The sequence below is a fragment of the Quercus lobata genome, chromosome 4 (genome assembly GCF_001633185.2).
Source record: "Quercus lobata isolate SW786 chromosome 4, ValleyOak3.0 Primary Assembly, whole genome shotgun sequence".
Taxonomy (NCBI): domain Eukaryota; kingdom Viridiplantae; phylum Streptophyta; class Magnoliopsida; order Fagales; family Fagaceae; genus Quercus; species Quercus lobata.
In genome coordinates this window covers 78799131-78822466 of record NC_044907.1, presented here as the reverse complement: position 1 = coordinate 78822466, position 23336 = coordinate 78799131, and the positions used below count along the sequence as shown (strand labels likewise).

Below are 23336 nucleotides of genomic sequence, written 5' to 3'. Positions count from 1 at the left end.
TTTTCTCATTCATCTTGCACCATTCATGCATCATTATCATTATTCGTTCATTCATCTCTTGCCCTCTTTTCTCCTTGAACCTTTGTCTATTCCTGACAAAAAGGGGGACAGTATACTCCAGAGAGTATATCGGAGTGTTTTGTCATTTCTATATGACTCTTGTTATGACTCTTGTGCACATCCTTAGGGTGAGAAATTCTATTTCTCGTGCACATTTGTAGGGGGAGAGATTTTCCATAGTGGAGATGCATATACCAAGGAGGAGAAGACATTGTGTTAACTAGAAAATTTTGTTCTATTTGTTTTCTTGTTGGCTTGGCTTTATGGTGCTTTGAGTTATGCTTTGTTGTTCTCATTGCATCATGTTTGTGCTTTGGACATGCATATATCCCTATGCTATTGTACTTCTTTGAATGCATGTTCGGATGATCATTTGCTTTGCTATGTGATCATTGTAGTCATTTCTATATGACTGTTTTGGTGTATGATCAAGTTGCTCACATGTTTCACATCATGTTTACTTGATCGCAATTTACTTGTTACATTATACTTGTCCTTTTATTACTTGCTTTACCTTGAGAGTCTAATGTGTTTTGTGCAAGTGTTTCAGGTTACAAGTATATATGTTCCTAGTGCATCACAGCTTCTCATCATTTTGAAGGGGAGAAACTTTAAGTACTTTTAGTTTATATTGTTTAAGTTTTTATTCAATATAATATGCTTTGTACCCATGTTGCTTTTGTAAGCTTTTAGGGTTTGTATCTGTAGGCTTTATGGTCTGTACCATGCTTTATGCAACCTTTTATACCTTGTTAAATCAGTACTTTTAACTAAATGTCATGCATTTTCTTGTTAAGTACTGTCACTCTTATGCCCTTGTAGGATTGTTCCTAGATGCATATACTTAATGTTTTGTGCATTGGTTGAGTGTAGAACATGCAAGTGACTTACATTGAGCTTGTTTACTTGTTTGTTCAAGTGTTCATTTCAAGTGTGAATGAGCATTGTGGTCACTACCTTGTAGTGATTGCTTTGTTGATCTAGCCACGATTTGTTTCTTAACTCCATTTTTGCTTGATCACATATAGCTTGCTTCATATGCATTTCATGCTTTTCTGCATACAATAATCAGACTTATGTTCATATGATTCAAGTGCTTCACAGCTTCTAGATTTAGGTGTGAGTGAATTTTTCCATTGTTCACAAACTCACGTTTAAGTCTAGAGTCTGTTTTAGGGTGTTTTTGTCACGGAATAGCCAAAGGGGGAGATTGTAAGGTTGAATTTTATCAACCATGTGTTGGCTTTATTTCGTGACGTATTTGCTTGTAATATAGCACTTAGAAACCCTGTATTTAGGTGGGAATCATGTAAGGGTAGTGTGTGAGAGAGTGTGAAGAAATGCTCAAGACTGTGCAATGAAGCAGAGACTCGCGGCTTGATCTCGTGGGAGGCTCGCGGCTTGCAAGCTGCCAAAAGTTGTACATGCGCAAAGCATGCAAAAGAGCTGAACAGTCATGCCAGCTAGAGCACTACAAGAAAAAAATCCAGACTGGCCATTAAGTTAGCTCACGGCTTGAACTCGTGACTCAGTTAAGTCGCGAGGTCAAGTCGCCAGCCAGCCCTGTTTTTGGAAAAACTGACTCTTCGCATTTCATTCTCACACCAATATAAATATCCCTCATTCCCACAAAATATGTGTGGCCATTTAGAGAGAAAAACCCTAAGAGAAGTTTCTTCAAAACACCCACCCAATTAGAGAGAGCTACTCATTCTTAGAGAGAAATCTTTGTAGTCTCTTCTCATTCCCTCTCTCATTGTCATACCTATTGAGAGGAGATTTCTATCCAAACACTACCCACACCCATTTAGAGTGTTGAGTGTTTTTGGAGTTTTGGGAAGCATTGGAAGATGCCAAGGATGGCGGATGCTATGGATTATAGCAGAATCTGGTAAGCTAGAAAAGAAAAAGGTTTGGCGCAACCTCGTTGGAGCAAGAAGCTTGGAGGGCTTAGGTACATCGGGTAGATTAGGCTTGGAGGGTCTATTGCTGTTCATGTATCCCAACTACATTTTCTAGTGGATTATTGACCGCTTGGAGGGTGGTGGAGAGGTTTTACGCCGAGGGCTTCGGTTTCCTCTTCGATAACACATCGTGTGTTGTCCTTGTGTTTGCATCTCTCTTCCCTTTATCTTTGCCTTTTATTTTCTGCTGTAGATGTGATTTATAATTGACTTAGATTGATTTCCAATTCTATTTATAGCTTATGTTCATTTTCCGCACACTAGTTGTTTCTCATAAAACTTGAATTGGTTATTTTGTATTTGAGAGTCTAAACGTTCAACAGTGTTTTATACACATATTTGAACTTTCACCATCAATATTGTCCAATCTTGCTATTAGTTTAATATCTTCCAATGTGGATTGGATGGAAGGAATACAATTAAAACAAATGAAAGTTAAAGGACTAAAATGATAAAGAGTAAAATTTAAAAAACCGAATTAAAAATTAAGTCAAAGTTAGAGGTGCAATTTGTAATTTAACCTTCATTTAATAAGTATTAATAAATAAAAAGTCAACTAGAGACCTTTTAGAATAGAATATACATATTAATTAAACTTTGCTCAAGAAAATTTAATCAAACCTAAATTAAAATTTATTTAGTGTTAGGTTGCTTTATTTGAAAAGATAGTGTATTCTAATTAGATATAACTATCAATGGAGACATCATGGATTCCAATCTTCCTTCTTCCATTATAACTATCAAATTGAAAAAACAAACAAACTTCAAAATATGTGGTACTATTAGAGAAGACTTCAATCCTAATAATGTTGCAATGAGTCTTTGGTTAGTGTTCATAAAATAAATTTAGAATTGGAAAGTATTGGCCACATGGTACCATTATTGACTAGCATGACATTTGAGCTATATAATTGTTTGATGATATACAACTATTCTTTTCAAGTCATTGATTCTATGTGTTCCAAAAAACAAAAAAAAATTCATTGATTCTCTAAATTCATTCAAACTTGAAAACCTGTGTTATAGACTTACAGGGGAAAATACTTCAAAACTTGTACCAAGATTTTTGTAGCTCAATTAGTTGACACCTCCTAGTATCTCCATGATTCAAAGCCTCCCTCCTTTGTTATAACTATTGAATTATCCAAAAGACTTCAAAACATGTAGTTCTGTTAGAAGACTTTAATCCTAATTACATTGAATGAGTCTTTAGTTAAAGTTCAGAAATTCAATTTAGACTTGCAAAGTATTCGTATCATGGTTCACCTATTTACTAGCATCACTTTTAGACTATATAACTATTTGCTAAAGATTCATGCTGGATTGAATTAGGAGAAATTGTGTTAATTATCTTGGTAAGTTTCAAATTAGTGTTTCAATAAGAAATTTATGATGAGCCAGACACGATACTTTCTTTGAAGGGAGGAAACTAGCACTAATCTTTTTTTCTTCTTTTTTTTTAGATGAAAAACTAACACTAATCTTCTTTTTTTGAGAAGAGAAACTAACACTAATCTCACTCTTCTTCCAGTGGTTTTTCATAATGAATTAATTTCTATCTGGTTCAACCTAACAGGAGACCATAACCACGATTATCAGCCATAACACAATCTAATCCCTAGTGCTAGCGTACTTTATGGGTTGGGGCCTTTAATTTTCTTTACCTTCTCAGCTCTCATTATTATCTTCAAAAAGACTTTAAGCCAGTAAAATGTTTCAAAAAGTCTTTGGCCCATGACATGGAAAATTAAGGTCTCGTGTCTACTCATCAAAAAGACAAAATTAAGGTCTTGTGGGTCACTCTATTAACTACCATGAATTGTGGTATATTGAACTGTTGTCACTTGTCAAAGGCATGGAAAATTTATTATGGGCTACTCTTTCTTTTTTTTTTTTCTTTTTTTTTTTTTAATAAGAACTAGTTTTGAAAGTGAAAAAAATCAAATTATCCGACTCAAATTTTAAGAACTAAAAACTCGATAACAGGTTTTGGTGGTGGTGGTTCGGTGGTGATGGTTGGACAGTGTTGGGTGGATGGTGGGATTTCTGTTTTGGTGGTGGTGCTCTTATAGGTTCTGTGATATAGTGAGAGATGGTGGGTTCTGCATTTTGTTTAAACGGATCTCCGTTGCTAGCAAGCATCGATCTCCGCTCCAACACTGATCCACAAGCATCAAATGGTCTGTGTGTTTTTGTGTGTCTCTGTGTTGGTTTGTCTGTGTGGGTGTGTTTGTGTATGATAGGCCAAAAATGTATTGAACCCTTGTGATGAATTAACAAATTAATTAGCCAAGTTAATTAATTAATTCAATTAGCATGCAATACATGTGGTAGCACAAACAAATCGCCAAATAACTAAATGCAGTGGAAATTAAATTGACACGGTGATTTGTTTAAGAATGGGGAAAACCTACACAGCAAAAACCCCTCCAGGTGATTTTAAGGTCACTACTCCCGAGAATCCACTATTATCACAACAAGCAGTTACAAGTAAAGGAATCCCAGTACTTTATATCAACCTACAGTTGAACCCTTACCCCAATACTCAACTGGACTTGTTCTGTAGTGACAATCTCTCCTTTTCAATGTACGGCTCCCAGTACGTGGCTAAATAATCGATGCGCGGATCCCAATACGTGGCTTACTCACTAACTTGAGAAGGATGTTGGCTGCAAAGTTCTTCAGTTCATCACACGATAAAGATCATGAAGCTCCTTGGTTACAAAACCCTGCGGTGTACAAACATAACAGCTTCTTTAAGAAAAAGATGAACTAGGGCAAATTCTGTCTCCGGTCACAATTTGTATGAACACAACTTTGCTTCACACTTGCGCAACCTTTGACGGCCCTTAAAACAATCCTCATATATGTTTAGGGTTGTGAGAAAAGAAAGCCTAAAGATGTACCCACAGATTGGATGAAAATCAGAGCTGAAAATATGTTTTTCATAAATCTCGACAGATAGCTTATCTATCGAGAAGCTGTCAAGCATCGGGCTAGAACAACTTTTTAAACCTCGATAGATACTAGCTGTCGAGTTTTAAAATCTAGCACTTCTTCACTTGTTTCTTGGACAGACTTGCATGGTTTTAACACTTAATCTTGAACCCTTGTTCCTTGAAGTATTAAACACATCCTAGATCTACTCAATTAGAAGTAAAGCGCGTTTTGTCAAAGGATTAGCCAATTCTATATTGACATATGTTCCTAACATGATTCACATATGTCCTAATAGTGTAAGTGTGTTTGTGTGTATCAGAGGAAGAAGAAGATGATAAGGGAGAGAAGAAGTCTGAGTTGGTTTTGCAAATGGAGAAGAGAGAGAAAAAAAAGGAGTGAAATGTGAAATTAATAAAATAATAGGATACATAGCTATAGTAGCCATGTATATATGAACAGTTACTATAGCAAATGTGTAAATATTCACAATTTTAGAAGGACTGATGTGGAAGATTTTTGGGGCAAAATGTGTAAAATTTGTTGCTTTTTGTATTTTGCAAAGTTTTACATCCATTGATGTGGATGCTCAAATAATCCCATATACTTTAAATCAAGATTCACTCATATTGATACCTATAGTGGATATATTTGTCTGTCCATTTAGGACCATCAGCTAATAAAAATAATTAACCTATTACTAAAAAATACTAGACATTTTTTTTTGGGTAAAAAATGTTAGACATTTAGCACATTGTAAAGGACCCACCCACCCAGCAAATAAGAAATAAGGCATCCTCTTGGCATAATTTTTGAATTTCTCAGTTCTCATTTGCTCGTTCATTTGATATATGTAGCAGCTTGTGGAGGATGTTCAAAACCTCCTGGTTTCCCACATTTGGCCTAGAAGGGGTTGCAATTCTGTAGCTGATCCATTGGCTGAAATATAAGCACTTCGGAAAACATCATTAATTCGTTTAAGGTGTTGCATTTTCAATTTCATGTATACGATGGTAGAGCCAACGTCATACTCAATTTATTTTTGGTAGAAAAAAAGGGGAGGGGGGAATTGGGGATTACTTATGAATGACTATTTTCAATATGATTCAATGAAATACACTTAAAAAAGAAAAATAAAAAAGATAAACTAGAATAAAAAAATCATTTCATTGTTTTCTTTTTCCTCTTTCCTTTTGTTATGGAAAAAATGCAATATGATTTGGTTTTGCATAGCTGTGAACTAGTATTGTGTTGAGAGTATACAAAAAACAAAGTGTAAGATTCAATTTAGATGTTATTTTTCATTTGTTGTGCTAAGGAAATTGGTGAGACTTGTGTATTCCAAAACCAGAATTGTTTTAATTTACTTATTATTGGCATGTGCTTAGTAAAAATTAGTTCTTTTATTTAACGATGATTTTTTTTAAGTCATGCTAGAAATATTATAAATTTTATTACAGTACATTTACAAACTATATGACCAATCACTAAAAAATTATCTCGATATTCATTATTTGTTGATGTTTAACTTATAAAGACTTGGGAATCATATTTTTCTACAAGGTCCATCTATTATTACTTACCCGAAATTATGGACTATAGAATTGTTTGTTCAAACCACTGAGTCATTACAGATTGAACGTGTAGCAAGCAATCATTAAATGCGTAGCAATTATATTGTTTGGGTGTCTGAATTAACCATGCTAGGTTGAAAGTGTAGAAATGGTATTATCGGGGATTGTTTAGGGGCTATTTGGGTGAAAAAAAATGGTCACTCATTACTCATCACTCATTTTTCATCATCCATCACTCATCACTCTATAACTCATTGTCTATCACCCAATAATGATGAAATATCTCACTCAGCCCATTTGGCGCCCAACACCCAGTTATGTTTTCAACATAAAATGCTAAAAAAATGGGACCCACACACTCTGACCTCACCTGTGCACCTGACCCCCCCTACCCACCCCTATTAACTCCACTCACCAGTTGAATACCTCACTTTACCATCACATTTCTTCTCCATATTTTTCTGGAATGAACAATTGTAGCCCCAAAATCAGTTGAGGGAACTAAAGAGTTCTACTGAGAATTGAGTGACGAAAACAAAAACTCAGAATAAATCCAAACAAGTGTTTCTACGGTGGGACCCACCAGTTTTGAGTTATGGGTGATGAAAACAGAGTGATGGATGATTAAACCTTGCAAATCCAAACAGCCCCTTAATGTTATCTATTTCTTTTTGCTCAAATTGTTTTTATTTTTAGAAGAAAAAAAATTATAATTACATGAAGAAAATTTAAATAAAAATTATATATATTATAAATTATATCCTCTAATATTATTTCATTTTGTTTCTTTAATTTTAATATTTTTTTATTTCATTTTCATTTTATTTTTCAATTTATTCATTTCATCAGTTCTATGTCCAATTTTAACTTTATATATTTATTTATTTATATTTTTCACTTTCCAAAACGATGCTATTTTAATGGGCTTGACTATGGGGATTGGATGCCAAGAGCCTTGTAGTTCTATTAGTGACATGAGTGAGTTTGCACATTTATAAAAGATTCATAGCATTCACATTTGAGTACCTAAAAAACACAAGTTTTACACTTGAAAAATATATTTTATCTATTTTATCATACCATTTTACAACTTACCAACATCCCAATTTTTATATATTTAGATACAACATATTAAAATAATATAATTTACTCCATCAAATAACAATAATAAACCATTTCATGAAATTTTTTATACTACTCTTATGGGAAATAGGAAATATTTTCAAAACATTAATTGTTTTCTTTATTTTCCCATAAAAACTTTCCTAAAATAGTGCACTAAAAAATTCCTTAGAGCATCAATTAACCTTTTCTTAATAAATTTTTCATTACTTATTAAAAAAATAAAAACTTTAAAGCGCGTATATAAAGTGAAAAGTGTGGAAGTTAAGTCTTTTACAGTTTACTATTTTACATTTTCAAAGAATATGCTGGCAGTGAAGTAGTGTTTGTTGAGCAAAGAAAACAAGAACAAATAGTGGTCTTGTATGTTGAGTCATTGATTGAGTTTTTGTTTAATTTATTAATTCATTTTGTTAAGTTATGGTTTTTCACATAACATTTATGTTGGCTTTATTCCATGACAAAAAGTGTTGTAATTCTATTAATTTATTACCTTGTATTTTGTGGGATTTATTTGTAATAAGTTTAGTATTAAGTTGGCGAAGATTGCTCAAGATAGTGAAGTTCGTGACTCTTGCTCACGACTGACTCGCAAGTGGACGACCCGTGAAAGGTCACATAAGAAGCACATGCTAAAAGCTAAAGAGTCAAGTGCCAGACTATATTCTGCAAGTCACTTCGCGACTTAGCTAACCCGCGAGTGACCTGCGAAACTCTCTGCTTATATGATTTTAAGTGTGACTTTTATACCCTTCACCCATACTACATATACCCTCATTACCCACAAAATTGTAAGGAGATTATTCAGAAGAAAACCCTTGAGAGGTTTCTACAACACACCCACATGGTTAAAGAGAGCTACTTATCCTCAAAAGAGAAATCCTTATAGTCTCTTCTCCTCCCTACTTTGATTGTTATACCTTGAGAGGAGATTTGTACCCAAACATAACTCACATCTATTTACAGTGTATAGAGTGTTTTGGAGCTTGGGAAGCATTAGGTATTTGCCAAAAGAAGCCGGTGAGGTTTGGTAATGCAATCGAGCGATATTGCGGGATCCGAATAACTAGTGAAGACAAGACTCCGAGAAGTCCGTTGATAGCTGCAGTTTGGAGGGCTCAAGTACTTTGGGTAGATTAGGCTTGAGGGTCTTTTTGGTATCCTTGTACTCCAACTTATTCACTAGTGGATCATTTCGACTTGGAGGGTTGCGGAGAGGTTTTTCACCGAGTTCTTCTGTTTCCTCTTCAATAACACATCATCGTGTTATCTTGGATTTGCTATTCTTTTACCCACTGCCCTTTCCATTTCAGCATTGCACTTATTCGTTCATCCATGCAATTGTTGAATGCTTCAATTAATTAATTTGCTAATCATGTATATTTTGTATTAAGTGTGTTAAGCATAAAATTAATCAAGCTATAATTAAAATTGGGAGTCTAAACAAACTATAGTGTTTTCACACTAATTGTTCTTTCAAATTTTAATTTATATTAATTAACATTTTTGGAATTACTTTAATTTATCCTACTTTTATTTTAATCATGAATCGTGAACTAAAATCTTGGCTTTGACATTGAATTTGTTGAAGTCTTTTTTTTAAATACTAGTGATAAATGACCTATGGTTGTCTATAGAATAGCTAAAACGATTCTTGCACTCGCGTTTATGTTATGGAATCAGTTGAATTAGTTACAGTTGTTAGGGCAGTTAATTAGTGGTTTGTTTTGAAAAAGGTAACAATGGCTAGTAGAGCAATTAAGCCTAACTCTTATATATAACTAATATATTTGTACTGAGATGAATTAATTCAATTGATTCTCTACTTTTTATCTAAATATCTCTTCCTTCTTAGTTTCCTTTTCTCTTTGCTTCCGAAACTCTTTTATTTCTTTTTTCATAACCCAGAACTCTTTTACCCTCAATTTCTTGTTCATTGCTTTCAACTCAATCATTCATCAACCTTGAAAATGCAAGCTGGTTAATAGAAAAGACTATAACTTCCCAAGTCTTGTGAAAGTTCCTAGCAAAGACTAAAAGACTTGGTGAGACACACGGTGGTTGAATGAAACATATCTCCCATTAATTTGTATGGGAGAAAACAAAATATTGGCTATTTTTACTAAAAGATTCAATGAACCTTGAAAACGTGTGGTTTAGATTAGTAGACTTGCTGTTAATGTTTCACAAGTCTTTGGTCATTGTTTAGAACTCCCAAAGACTTTGCAAAGCTGAAGTCTTGGGTTTTGGACTGTATAATAATTGCTTGATGCTGACTGTAGAGTTGCAATCTGGACGTGTAGGCGTAGCAATCAAGCTATCCTTATCTAGTCCCTCTATTAACTATGCTGGGCGAATGAAAGATACCTGTCATCAATTTCTATGCCAAAAAACAAATACAATTATTAATTCTTGTTCTTCTTTTTTAAGAAGCAATTCTTGTTCTTAGATCATTGTAAAAGTAGAAAATTTCTTAATTAGTGTAAGGTATATGGGTGCTTATTACCTACAACTTGGGAATGCTTCAAGCAATAAAAGTTGAACATAAAGTGATAGCATCATCAGGAGGGTACAATTTGTAGTATTTCCAATTTCATGTGTGCAGTGGTGAAGCCAACATTACACTTGGTTACAATTAGATTCAATAAAATAAATTTAAAAATAGAAAAAGAAAGATAAAATAGAATAATAATCGATGAACATTTTTATTGTCTCTTTCTTTTTCTTTTCTTTTCTTTTTTTTTTTTTTTTTTTTTTTTTTTTTTTTTTTTTTGTTATGAAAAAAATGCATAACGGTTTGGTTTAATATGGCTGTAAAGTAACTTATCTCTTTTTAAGATTATCACCTTACTTTCTTTTTATTTCTTTTCTAATTTTTCCTGTAAAACTCATATTTCTTGTTAGTCAATAAAGATTAAAGACTTGCAGAGATAAACTAGTGTTGTTTTAATCTATTTATTGGCACAAGTTTAAAAATACAATTTCAGCTATTTTAGTTGCTATAACTATTTTAAGAGCAATACTAGGGAGTAGGGATACTACAAATTTTTTACATCACATTTAAAATAATTCTGACATCCATTCATCATTTTTACTAATTTAAGTACATGTCACTATTGTTTTCTCATTTTATTGAGACTCTGTACGGCGCTAGCTCATGCCAACTCACCCGTACATAATTTTTCTTCCTAAATAATTAAACGTGTGTAATATAATTTTACTAGTTAAGTGGGGGAACGGGGCTTAGGGGGAGGCATATAATTTTTCAAAGTTATCAGCTAAAAGAATTTAATTAATAGCTTTATCTCTAAAAATTTGTATCCAAAAGTTGAATTTCTATAGTATCTAAAAGAAAGAAGGAGCCGGGCTTAAGGGGATTTTCTATTATCAGCTAAGAAAAGTTTAATTAGTTTCTTAAAATTTGGGTGAGAGAAAACAATAGCACTACAATTAGTCATTGATATGTCAGATTGGCAAATTCCTTCAACCTTCAAAATGTGTGACACAATTAGAAGACTTTAGTCCTATTAACATTTCACCAAGTCTTTGGTCATTATCCGGAACATCCAAAACTTGGAAAGTTATAGTCTTGGAAATTTGGAGACTTTTTCCAGTTGCAAACTGAACGTGTGGCAAACGTTAAGCGTGTAGCAATCATGTTATTCAGGTCCCTTTATGTATCTAGAAAGTTTTATGTCATCCATTTCTTTTTCCTCAAATAAATTTTAAAAAGTTTGATTGATAATTAGATATCTACTCATTAGGACCCCTTGCAATGATCAAGAAAATTCTAAAAAAAATTAATTTTATATAGTGCATGTTAACTACAATTTTTATTTTATTATTTCTTAGAAGACCGACTTCCGTTAAGCAGAGTGGGTACCTAACGTAACTTCTGGACTTAGGTTATTGGTTTTAGACCATTCTTACCTATATAATTTTACATGTTGTTAGAATTTAAATAGGAATCAGAGTCTGGTAAATTCTCTAGATTATAAGCAACGCCTTGTAATTTTTATTTTATGTTCCATCTCAAAATAAAGAAAATATATATTTCAATAAAAGATCATATGCATTTCCTTGATTTTGGTCTTCTTAATCCATGTAAAACATTTTTTGATCTAGAAAGAACAATGTCATCAATAGAGGCAAGGTCGTAGTTTCTCACAAGCACAAGCTGATGAATCATGGATAACGGACAGAGGGGCAGCAGACCATTTGACTGCAAATCTTACCAATCTCACTATGCAGAATGCGTATGGTGATTAAGAATACAGTTCTGTAGGTACAATGGAAAAGCTCTCCCAACTACACGTATAACTAATGGTTGATTGAAAAATCAATCATACAATTTCAAAGTTAGAAAAATCTTAAGAGCGCACAGAATTTCCTCTAACCTTCTGTCAGTTCATATACTATACATGAATTTCCCTACGTTTCTCCAGCTGAAACGATTGTATCGCTGGCGTTTTTGGTTGTTAGGGCTGTTAATAGTTTCTTATGTAAAGGTAAAAACTGCTAGTTGAGCAGTTAAGCATAGCTCTTATATATAAAATAATATATATATATATATATATATTTGTACTGAGATGAATTAATTCAATGAAACTCAGATCGATTAATTGATTCTCAATTTTTTTAATCTAAATATATATATATATTTGTACTGAGATGAATTAATTCAATGAAACTCAGATCGATTAATTGATTCTCAATTTTTTTAATCTAAATCTCTCTTCCTACTTAGTTTCCTTTTCTCTTAGCTTCCCAAACTCTCTTAATTCTCTTTTCATAACCCAAAACTATTTAATTGACCCTCAGTTAATTTCTAGTTCATTGCGTTGGACTCAATTATTCATCAACTTTGAAAACACACACTGTTAATAAACAAGACTATAACTTCCCAAGTCTTGTGAAAGCTCCTAGCAAAGACGAAAAGACTTCTTTTTTTTTTTTTTGAGGGAAAAAGACCAAAAGACTTGAAAACGAAATACAACTATTCTTACTAAAAGATTTAATGACCCTTGAAAATGTGTGGTTTAGATTAGTTGACTAACTATAAACATTTCACAAGTAGTCTTTGGTCATTATTGCTTGGAACTCCAAAGACTTTTGGAAAGCTGTAGTCTTGGAATTTTGGACTGTATAATAATTGCTTGATGCTGATTGCAGAGTTGCAATCTGAACGCGTAGGAGTAGCAATCAGGCTATCCTTATTCGGGTCCCTCTATTAACCAATGCTGGACTGAATGTTTGACAATCACGTTTTCAGGTCAATTTTAATTTTTATATCATTTGTTTCTTTTTCTTCAAATATATATATGGTTTACACCACAAAAAATATTTTAATTGGATGTAAATTTTGAAAAATTCACAATTTATTTATATAATATTATCTTTGTATAGTCTTCATACTTGTAAAATTTCAAAGTAATTAAAGATTGCCAGTCATGTCATTAATCAATTTTTTAAATTTAAGTCTTTGTAATTTAAAATAATCATAAAATGATTAAAAAATATATAAATAATGCATAAAATTCGAGTTTATGGATTGAATGATAAATAACATTTAATTAATATGAAAATTAGTATGTATGTTAAGAACATATAAAATTGTAAAACATGTAATTTAACGGTAAAATTTTCAAAATATAAATTTAATAACAATGATTGGTTTGAAAGACCAACAAAAAATTCATTTATTTATGACCATATTATTTAAAGTTAAATAACATGTTACATGCGTACCTTCTCTAAATTATTCATTCATTCAATCTGCATGGGTTTTCACCAAATTTTTTGTAATTGTTAGAAACATGCAAAGACTTGGAGAGTTATAATCTATAGAATTTTGGACTAAGGAGGACTCGGCTGAAGGCCCGACAGTTGGAGAATTGTTGGGGATTAGTTACATTAGGGTGTAATAGGACTACTTAAGTCCATTTGGATCTAATCAGTCAATTCGATCCAATTTAGTCTATTTTAGTCTAGTCGTCCCATTCGGTCTACTTCGGTCCTAAGACCTAGGATCAAAATTAAATAACATATGGTTGTTTGTGAAGAAGAAAGGATGATGCATCCTGAATTAGAATGGAGGAATCTGATTTGGTTCCCTTATTCTTTTATGTGTTGGCTTACAGTAGATCTTTTTTAATTTACGAACGAGCAATAACTTCATTAACCAAGAACAAACCACACAAACAGCATCAAACGGGTTGCTAAAGCACCTAAGAAATCAGTACACAACAACATACAACAAAAAGCAAAACGGAACCAAGATTATTGATATGCGCGTGGCTTGAAACAAATGGAGTGCAGCAACCACATATCATACCAATTTCCAAACGGCACCTTAATCAGAAGAGCGAAATGACCTAACTACAAAATTTCACTATTGCTATAATGTTGATACCTGTTTTGGATATTAAAAAAAGAAAAAAGAAAAAAGGCCCAACAGTAGAAAAGCCCAACAACGAGCAAAGAGAGATGAAGAAAAGAGAATAGTAAGCAATGAAGGGGCCATAAAAGCTCGAAAATAAAGAGAGAAAGAAATAAGGCCTAATGGGCCATCCCAACAATAAATGACAGCAGGCAAGCCCACAGGTCCAAGAAGAGGCAAGAGTGGAGCAAGGCAAAAACAAAGGGCCATGAAAGCCCGATAAAAAAGAAAAAAAGAAATAAGGCCCAATGGGCCAGCCTGGCAGGAGATAACAACAAGCAAGCCCACAGGCCCAAGAAAAGGCAAGAGTGGGGCAAGGCAGAAACAAAGGGCCATGAAAGCTTGAAAAGAAAGAAATAAGGCCCTCCATAAAGGATAAGCATAGGTAGAAAATACGCAGGACTAGAATGAGACAAAGTTAAGTAGAAACAATAGAAACAACGTGGAAAAGAAAGAAAACAAAAACAGAGTGGTGAAACAACCACACTATGGCCGGAGCATCACTAACCTGTACCCAGCTAATGCAAGGGAGGTGGGCCCACAGTTAAGAGATTCACAGAGGGTGTGGTTCGGTGGAGGAGGGAATTGGGCCTATTTCCAACCAAGGTCTCTTTTGGGATATGCTTTGCTGGGATGACATCGTTACCCAAAATAGGTAGTAAATGGCTAGGATCACTTGATGCATGCTAGAGAGGTAGGTAGAGAGAGACCCACAACCTTAGCTGTCCAAGGGAGAAGGAAAGGCTCATGGTAGAACCAAATGAATTGGAGATTGTTATGGAGTGAGTAGTGGAAGGGAGAGAAGGTACTGGGCATGCCCAGATGTAGTGGTGGCTGAGCAACCAAACAAAAATGGTTGGTGAGCCATAGAGGTAAAAGAGGGAAATCCCATAGGGTTAGCCTAATATAAATAGGAACAATAGCCATAAATGGAAGAATGATAGCAACCAAGGCAGGAAAAGAGAGAGAACTGAAAGTGAAATAACAGAGAGAAGGGAAAGAGTAAAGTAAAAAGAAAAGAGAGTAAACACGGCAGAAAGACATGCATCAATAGGCTATCTTTTCCCTTCTTCTTCAGCAAACCCAATCTTTGAAATCCTAAAAGTAACAACAAGTAGCCATCCAGACCCATTCCCCAGAATGCATAACTTTGATGGCATAGTCCAATAGCAAGGTTGTTCAAGTTGGGGTTCAGGTTTTCTTTGGTTCACTTCTTGCGGAAAGACTTGTCATTTTATATTCTGCCGCATCACTTTTACATGCCACTATATCATTTAGCATTCTACTATTTTGACCATATTAATTACTTTGTAGACTAATCCTTTCTGTTGTAACTAACTTATCTGCTACAGCTAACTTTTCTGCTATAAGACATTCACTTTTTAATTTGTAAAATGTGTATTGACACTTGCGGACAAATATACATGTCTTTGTTAATATTTGTTGTCTTTATTTTGGGATGCTGGACTTGTGCACAAACAGGCCCTTAGCAAGGTCCTGCTAAAATAGTGGGCCAAGCCCAACTCTCTGACCCACAGCAAAACGGGCCTGAGTACAGCAGAACAAGCTGCAACTCGTTAACATAAAAAGCACCTACACCCACTTAATGAATATTCTTGCAATTCTTTGGTCCCAAACATAGTAAACACTAAACTGTTACAGATAGTAGCTTTGATATTCCTTTTCTGTAACTCCCTTATGTCCCATTCAATCACTCTTATTTAACAAATGGAGCTGCATAACCCTTTCCAAGATTCTCTAAGTGAAAAAAAAAATTGAAATTAAATATGATTTCTGCTTTCAATAGAGTTTCTGCTGAACATACAAAGATTGTCTCAAAGAAGCCAAAGCGTTTCTTGGAAACATTTAACTCTTTTTACAAGTGTAAAACGTTTTGCCACCAATTTGGAGTTAATTTTCGTTCACCACAGAAAATGTTTTCCACTGATTGACTTTTTTAGTCTCACCAAACATCAGAAAATATGGAACATATTTTACCCCAAACAAACAGGGCCCTAAATTTAAAATCACTAACCCCAGGCATTTTGTTTCTAAAAAATAAAAAACAGGCATTTTTTTTAATAATCTTCATGGTTTCGCCAATAAGGTTTACCTCAAAAAGGCACCCTTTCCCTTTTAAGGCTTACATGGTGGTGGAGAACTCTGTGGGTCCAAAGATCACTAGTGTGTGTAGCTTATGAATATATATTTTTTCTTTTTTGCTTTGTATATAATCCTAGTTATTTTTCATTTTGTGATGCTAGACATAAGGTGTGAAGGACATTTGTCTCTTATAACTTATGTTCCATTGGGTTTCTTGCATAAATTGATTTGAAATTTGTGTTAAGGAGTACAATAATAAGCTGACATTGGTTACAGCACCAGGCAAGCACCAATGTGTGTATCCGAAATGAGATCATATTTAGTCTATCAAATCAAAAGTCGACATCATCAAAAGGATGCTTTAGAAGTTGAGGGAGAAAAAGGTAGAGGCTCAGGAGTTTAATGCATGGCTTGCAAATGGTCAACATTACAAACTTGAAGTTCATTTTCTAATGAATATTTCTAGACGGTTTCTCATAATAATGGTTTATGGAATGACTTGATTTTGACTGTGTTAAGTTGCAGGATATCAGGATATGCTTAATTGTCATACTGATGTTCCTGACATCTGACACCTTCTAAGTATGTCCACATTTCAAATCAGCACAATCTAAAAGAAAGAACTCTGTTACATCTTATCTATAGTAGTTTTGTTGGGATTCATGATGCATTTGGGAATGCCTTTTTGGATTTGCATATATTAACCCGGCTCTTAGTTTCTTTTAGCTGAAGTTTACTACTCTATGCAGAGAAAAGATATGCCTTATCCACCTATTTCAAATTTTCATGTGATTAATCATACTAAATCTTTTGTTCATTTTTGGTAAAGCATCCTTTATTCCTTTATGTCTTTTCCATCTTTTGTGTGTGTTTTGTTATTAGTAAGTTAGACATTAAACATTTCTCAAAATAAAATTTAGACATGAAACTAATGGATTTTGAAAATCATGTTATGCTTTTCTTCATTTTCCATGTTTGTGGTCATGTAGAGAAGTTTGGGGTTTTTTTTTTTTTTTTCTATTTAAAAAAAAAAAAAAAAAAAAAAAAAAAAAAAAAAAAAAAAAAGCTTTTCTACATGCTTGTTGTCTTTGCCTACAGCGATTTGTGCTAAGTGGGCAACAACTTACCGAATTCATAATGAGCTTAACCTATTTTATGCTCAAAATAAATATTTAATTTGAAAAGAACATTGATGTTCAATAGTTTTAACAAGTGGATTTCTATAACAAATATAAGTGTATTGATCTTTGCAATAGTTTCATCATACCTTCGGATTAAAATATTTATTTATTTGGTTGAAGTGTGTTGTTTACTTTGTAAACCTTTCATTTTAAGAAAGAAAGCTCCTTCATGGAAGAGAAAAAAGAAAGGCCTAATTTTTCTAGACAAGATAATAAGAAATCTTCAAAGTGCTTTGGTAAGTGGTAAGGAGGTCATAATCTCTTTTCTCCCTTTGATAAGTTAGTAAATGCTAATAAGTTTCCTTGAAAAGCCCCATAATAATTTGCTTCAGAACATACAATGGAGAGGATCTGTTCCATTAGGAGATCTTAAACATAATTAAAAAAAAAAAGGGACAACAAAATTGGCTAGGATGTTTGTTGCATCAAAATGATCAGATATGGTTCTATTTGTTCTTTAATTCTTTTGTGCTTGAAGCCAAGGAGATTTGGCTCAAATGGAACCTCTTCTCCCAATTCCCGCTTAAGTGCAAAAGACATCCATTTTGGGGTGGGTTTTGAGTTTGATTCTTACTGTTGATAGAAAGGGACAATGCAAACTTTAATTTTATCATAATTTCTTTAGTAAGTAAATCAATGTCTATGATGTTAGTTTTTTACTTCCCTTTTTTTCCCACTTCTCGAAGTGATCATTGATTTCGATTGTTGACTTTGTTATAGGTTGCTTTAAAGATCATCTCTAGTGCATGGTCTGGAGAGCCGTTGAGGAAACCACCAAATGGGGTGTTATAGCCTTATTGGTGAAAAACTACACAAGACATGCAATATGCTAATCCCATTAACTAATATATCAAACCTTAATTGAGATAATACATCTAGAAGGTAAAACTGGTTGTCAATGACACCAATATGTTTACTAAAAAAATTATGAAAATAACTAATGGGAAGGAAACTTAAACAATGACATTGAGCTTCAGCCATGGCTTGATAAGATACAGGAGAATTTCACTACTTCCATGGCTAGTACGATTGTTGTCCAGCGGCCTGTTCTCAAAAACCACAACCACCGCAAGTTTTGGACTGTTCTCAAAGCAAACCTATCAAAGGGAACCATTCACAAAATGTAGACAACAGTTACAAAATAGCATATAACACGAGAGGATTCCACAAAATTACCCAAATCAGTACCATCTCATCCTATAAAAGAATATTGCCAATACTATGGCCAAGTTCAACACCATGTATACACACCACACCACACCACTTAGTTGCAACTTGCAAGACATTAGATACTAGCACCAATCATTTCATACACCATTAGAAAAGCCACTCGTGCAACATATATGTTGGGACAAAGTTACTAATTCTAGGTGGTATTTGCTTGAAGGAGGCCATCTCTAATCTGTGAAGCAATGTCTTTCACAGCACCTGGTCCGTGTGTGATGACAATGCGCCAATTTCTTTCATTGTGTCTAAATATTGAGTCACCAGAACCATGTCCAAGACATCCTTTGACGAAGTCCCAGGTACATTCACAGAGAAAGCAAGCACACTGTCCCTCAGCCCAACTTCAATGGTCTGATGCTGGCATGCTTACCATGCTCAGTCTCCCTTGGCATGTTTTATTTGCAGGATTTTTTCTGCTTCAGCCTTCTCGTTAGCCACCACCTTCATTCTTGCAGCTGTTCATCGCATGTAAAAGGTCAATGACAGGTTAATTAGTATTCAAGGGAAAAGAAGTCAAACTCACTCAGAGAGAGAGAGAGAGGAGAAACAATGTTCAATTCAAAATGAACACTTACCGGCATTTATCTCACTCATAGTCCTCTTCACATGTTTATCAGGTTTAGTGTCCACAATAACCATTTGAACAATCTCAAATCCATAAGCTGACTTGGCCTATGCATGTAAAATTCAAAGATATTAAAAAGAAACAGATTTACCTTGTAACTTGACTAATACTAAACCAGATTAGCAGACAGAGAAATTCCTTTTCAAGTTCCTCTTCCACTGCTTTTGTGATCTAATTATTTTGTTCATAAACAGAATCCAGCACCAACTTAGGAACACTTGCTCTAATAACTAGAAGAATAGGGATATAAGCCTGTTAGTCTCTCAAAACGATATACAAATAGGTAAAATTGTCTCCAATGGAAAGTATGACATAACAAGTATATGCATTGATATACATAGTTAATCATGATGCTTTAAGCAAATCATAAAGAACATTAAAACATTAAACAATTGTCCTATACAGCTGTTTCACTAAGAATAGAAATTTCAATTGTTTTAGCATAAACTTCAAAAAATCAATGTCAAGTTAGAAAAGAAGTCCATACTTCTCAGCTTAAACTTCAAAAGTCAATATCAAGTTAGAAAAACCCAGAATACTCAGAATTTATTTATTTTTCTAACAAATATAGACCCATGGGACCTTATTTAATAGTAAAGGACATGACTCTTTTAATTTCATTATTAAGACTAACATGGTGACTTTCAACTTCAAGGTCCAGTTGCACATCCATACCATCAAAGACATAGGATTGGATCTGTGCTCTGGTGTTGCTGAGTTTGTAGAAAGCATCAGCAGCTTTGTCTGACAAGGCCTGGTATTGAATAGAAGTAACAACAATAACAAACACATTATCCTGAAAAAATATATAAATATATAGATCAGAAGCCACTTAAGGATCATGCTTTTAAGCATATAAAATAGTTTAAAACAAAACGATAGTGCTTAGCCTAAAACATTCGTGCTTTACTGCTTTTAACTCAAAAAATAAAAATAAAAAGTTCTAGATCAATTCTGCAGTCACTCATGATTTGACAACAATTAAGCAAAACACATCTTCAGACAAACATTTCTTGCAAATCAGTATGATACTAATTCTTTCCAATCAGTTTTGGGTTCCCCTGCTTCAAACCCAGAAAAGAAGAAACGACATTTATACAGAGACAAATTGATTGTTTTACTCTATCTGATTGCTACAGAACAGAAACATTATTGTAAATTCCAAATTTAAAATGTTACCTTTGTCTTCCCATATAATTTCCAAAGTATATGATTCTTTTTTTCACACTATTACTAATTCAAAAAAAATTAAATCCATCTAAGACCCAATGATACTATGTGGCTATCATACAAAACAATAGTTTACAAGCATTTTCCAGCTAAATTCCTAAGAAGAAAAAGAAATGAGAAATTAAGCCAAAAAAAAAAAAAAGTGCAACAAACCTTTTGTCTTTGTTTCACATCAAACATCCAGCTGCTGCACACGCAACAAAAGGTGGCCAGCTAACTGCTGTCTCAAAACCCAAGGCAAACAATGGCATCCGGGCTCAAGCAGATCATCAAACTTCCCAGGAGCTGTTCTTCATTGTCAGTTTAACAATATTTGGAAAAAGAAAAGAATTTCTCTTTTCTTTCATTCTTCTTTTTTTTTTTTTTTTTTTTTTTTTTGGTTGAATTTTTTTGATAATTTAGACCTGAAAAAAACCATAATCAAAAAGTGCCTGAAACAAATAGTTGGCTAACTAAGGGTGACTAACAAGTTGAGGAAACGAAAACAGAAAAAATGGAACATATCTCAATTCCTTAACTTTCTAAGCTTTCCCCAAAACTAATATGTACTTTAGAATCTTATTGATAAACTCCTGTCGACATATAAAAATGTAAAGAGATACCAACTCTTTTAAAGTCTGTTTCTTACATTTTACCCAAGTTTCATTCAAGAATCATCATCCACAACCAATCATCAAATCCTAAGCCTGGAACTGTTGCAAAAACCCTTAGGTGAAAGGACTCCTGATATTAACAAAAATATCTTAAAAGAGAGAGAGAGAGAGAGAGAGAGTAGGAGGATTAAGGATCAAGAAGCCATCTATCAAGAAAACCCCACAAAACATTGAGGCCAGCAGATTAATACTTAAAACTAAATGGCAGGATTAAATTGGAATAATGAACTGATCAACTCCCAAAAATCAGAACATACATTTTTATAATCTGGTTGTGGAATGTCAGCCAGTGCTCTGAAATATGAATGAATGCTCTCCCTCCGTCCTGTTAAAGAGATAGAAAGGGCCACCAGCCTGTGATGTTAAGCATAGAAGTTTACGTTAGAGCACTCCGATAAGTAAAGTATTTCATTTTTTGATACTTAACAGAGGATTGGTGTGAATGGCAAAGAGGCGTTGATGAATTAAAAGAGAGAGAAAGCAAGAGGAAGCAAATGAGTAAGAGTCCATATTTGCTCTGGCTGGTTTTAGAAAATCAGAGTCAGAAGCATAGATACATTTATTTATAGGCGAGAGACCAACTGCGATTACCAGGCGCATGTAGGCAAGGACTTGGAAAATTATGGTCTTCTTTCTAGGTCACTTTTTGTTTTTTGTTGGAAATCTTGCGCTTGTAGTCGCGCGTGCACATCGAGTATCATAAATATAAGTACTTCTGGAAACTTCCTTAAGGAATACTGTATTGATCTTAATTCCTATAAGGTACACTCATGAGTCATGACCAACATTGTGAAGTCGTGTTTTAAAATCCTTATTTTACAATTTAACTAAATCATTTTCTTTTTAAAAAAAATAGAATTTCAGTTCATGTGGTAAAATGTGTAAAGTGTGTATTAGAGAGTATTTATATATATATATATATATATATATATATATATTTATCACCACTATTTTTTAAGTCTTTGATTAGCTAGATTCCTCCAATCTTGAAAACGTGTGGTATAAAGATATAAAATCGTAAAAAAATGTTTCACTATGTCTCTTGTAATAACTAATTAAAGAGTTACTAACTAATTGTGAAAAATGTTTCCCCATGTCTCCAGCCGAGTGACTCAAGATTATTGCACAAATAATTTAAAGAGTTTTTGTCATGTGACTCGCTAATTATTAAGATAGTTAATTTACTTATAAGTTACTAATTATTAAAATGGTTTTGATAGTATTAGTAAAATGTTTTCTTTTTTTTAAATAAAATTTTAATTTATGTCACAAAAATTCTACTGGTATACATAAAATTTAATAATACTAGAGAGAGAGAGAGAGAGAGTATTTAGGGGATAAGAAAACAAATATGCAAGATAATCAATAAATAGGATATTATACATTAAATAATTTAAATGAATACGTACATTTTATGCAAGATACGGTGGGACGAGCAAAATCTGTCCCATCCATTTACCTATTTGTAATGGAAAAAATTTGCATTGAATAAAACACACAAAATTGATCAAACTAGGTCGAGATTGTCAAACTAACAGCTAAGAAAAGTTTAATTATTGGCTTTATCTCTTAAAATTAGTATGAGAGAGAATATATATATATATATATATATATATATATATCACCATTGTTTTTTAAGTCTATGATCAGCTAGATTCCTTGAATCTTGAAAACATGTGGTACAAAGATATAAAATCGTGAAAAACGTTTCACCATGTCTCCAGCTGAGTGACTCAAGATATTTCACATTAAATTAAAGAGTTTTTGTCATGTGACTCACTAATTATTAACATAGTTAATTTACTCATGAGTTACTAGTTATTAAAATGGTTTCGATAGTATTAGTAAAATGTTTTCTTTCTTTCACATAAAATTTTAATTTATGGCACAAAAATTCTACTGGTATACATAAAATTAAATAATACTATGGTGGAGAGAGAGAGAGAGAGAGAGAGAGAGAGAGAGAGAGAGAGATAAGAAAACAAATATGCAAGATAATCAATAAATAGGATATTATACATTAAATAATTTAAATGAATATGTACATTTTATGCAAGATATGGTGGGACGAGTAAAATCTATCCCATCCATTTACTTATTTGTAATGGAAAAAAAATTGCATAGAGTAGAACACACAAAACTGATCAAACAAGGTCGAGATTGTCAAATTAACAACTAAGAAAAATTTAATTATTGGCTTTATCTCTTAAAATTAGTATGA

At 33.3% G+C, this 23336-nt stretch overlaps 1 protein-coding gene across 5 annotated transcripts; it reads right to left on the bottom strand.

Moving 5' to 3' along the window:
- Positions 1-18542: 18542 nt before the first annotated feature.
- LOC115987211 lies at positions 18543-21797 on the bottom strand. 5 transcript variants are annotated; one of them, XR_004091011.1, is made up of 5 exons: positions 21707-21797; positions 21373-21469; positions 20616-20866; positions 19183-20028; positions 18543-19062 (listed from the first exon to the last, which is right to left on the bottom strand). XR_004091011.1 is itself a non-coding variant. In XM_031110715.1 (5 exons), coding segments are annotated over exons 1-5 (390 nt in total). In that variant the 5' UTR covers positions 21675-21692; the 3' UTR covers positions 18543-18982. The 5 variants fall into 5 exon arrangements, 1 of the variants encoding a protein (XP_030966575.1); XR_004091012.1 differs by lacking the exon at positions 21707-21797 and having other exon boundaries at positions 19183-19462; positions 19908-20028; positions 21373-21662; XM_031110715.1 differs by lacking the exons at positions 20616-20866; positions 21707-21797 and adding an exon at positions 21673-21692 and having other exon boundaries at positions 19183-19279; positions 19908-20030; positions 21382-21469.
- Between the last annotated feature and the right edge of the window lie 1539 nt (positions 21798-23336).

Coding starts and splice junctions, on each gene's coding strand:
- LOC115987211 (XM_031110715.1), bottom strand. Junction 20,031..21,381: donor CTGACATTCCACAACCAGAT/TATAAAAATGTA, acceptor ATATATTTTTTC/AGGATAATGTGTTTGTTATT. Junction 19,063..19,182: donor TATGAGTGAGATAAATGCCG/GTAAGTGTTCAT, acceptor TGCGATGAACAG/CTGCAAGAATGAAGGTGGTG.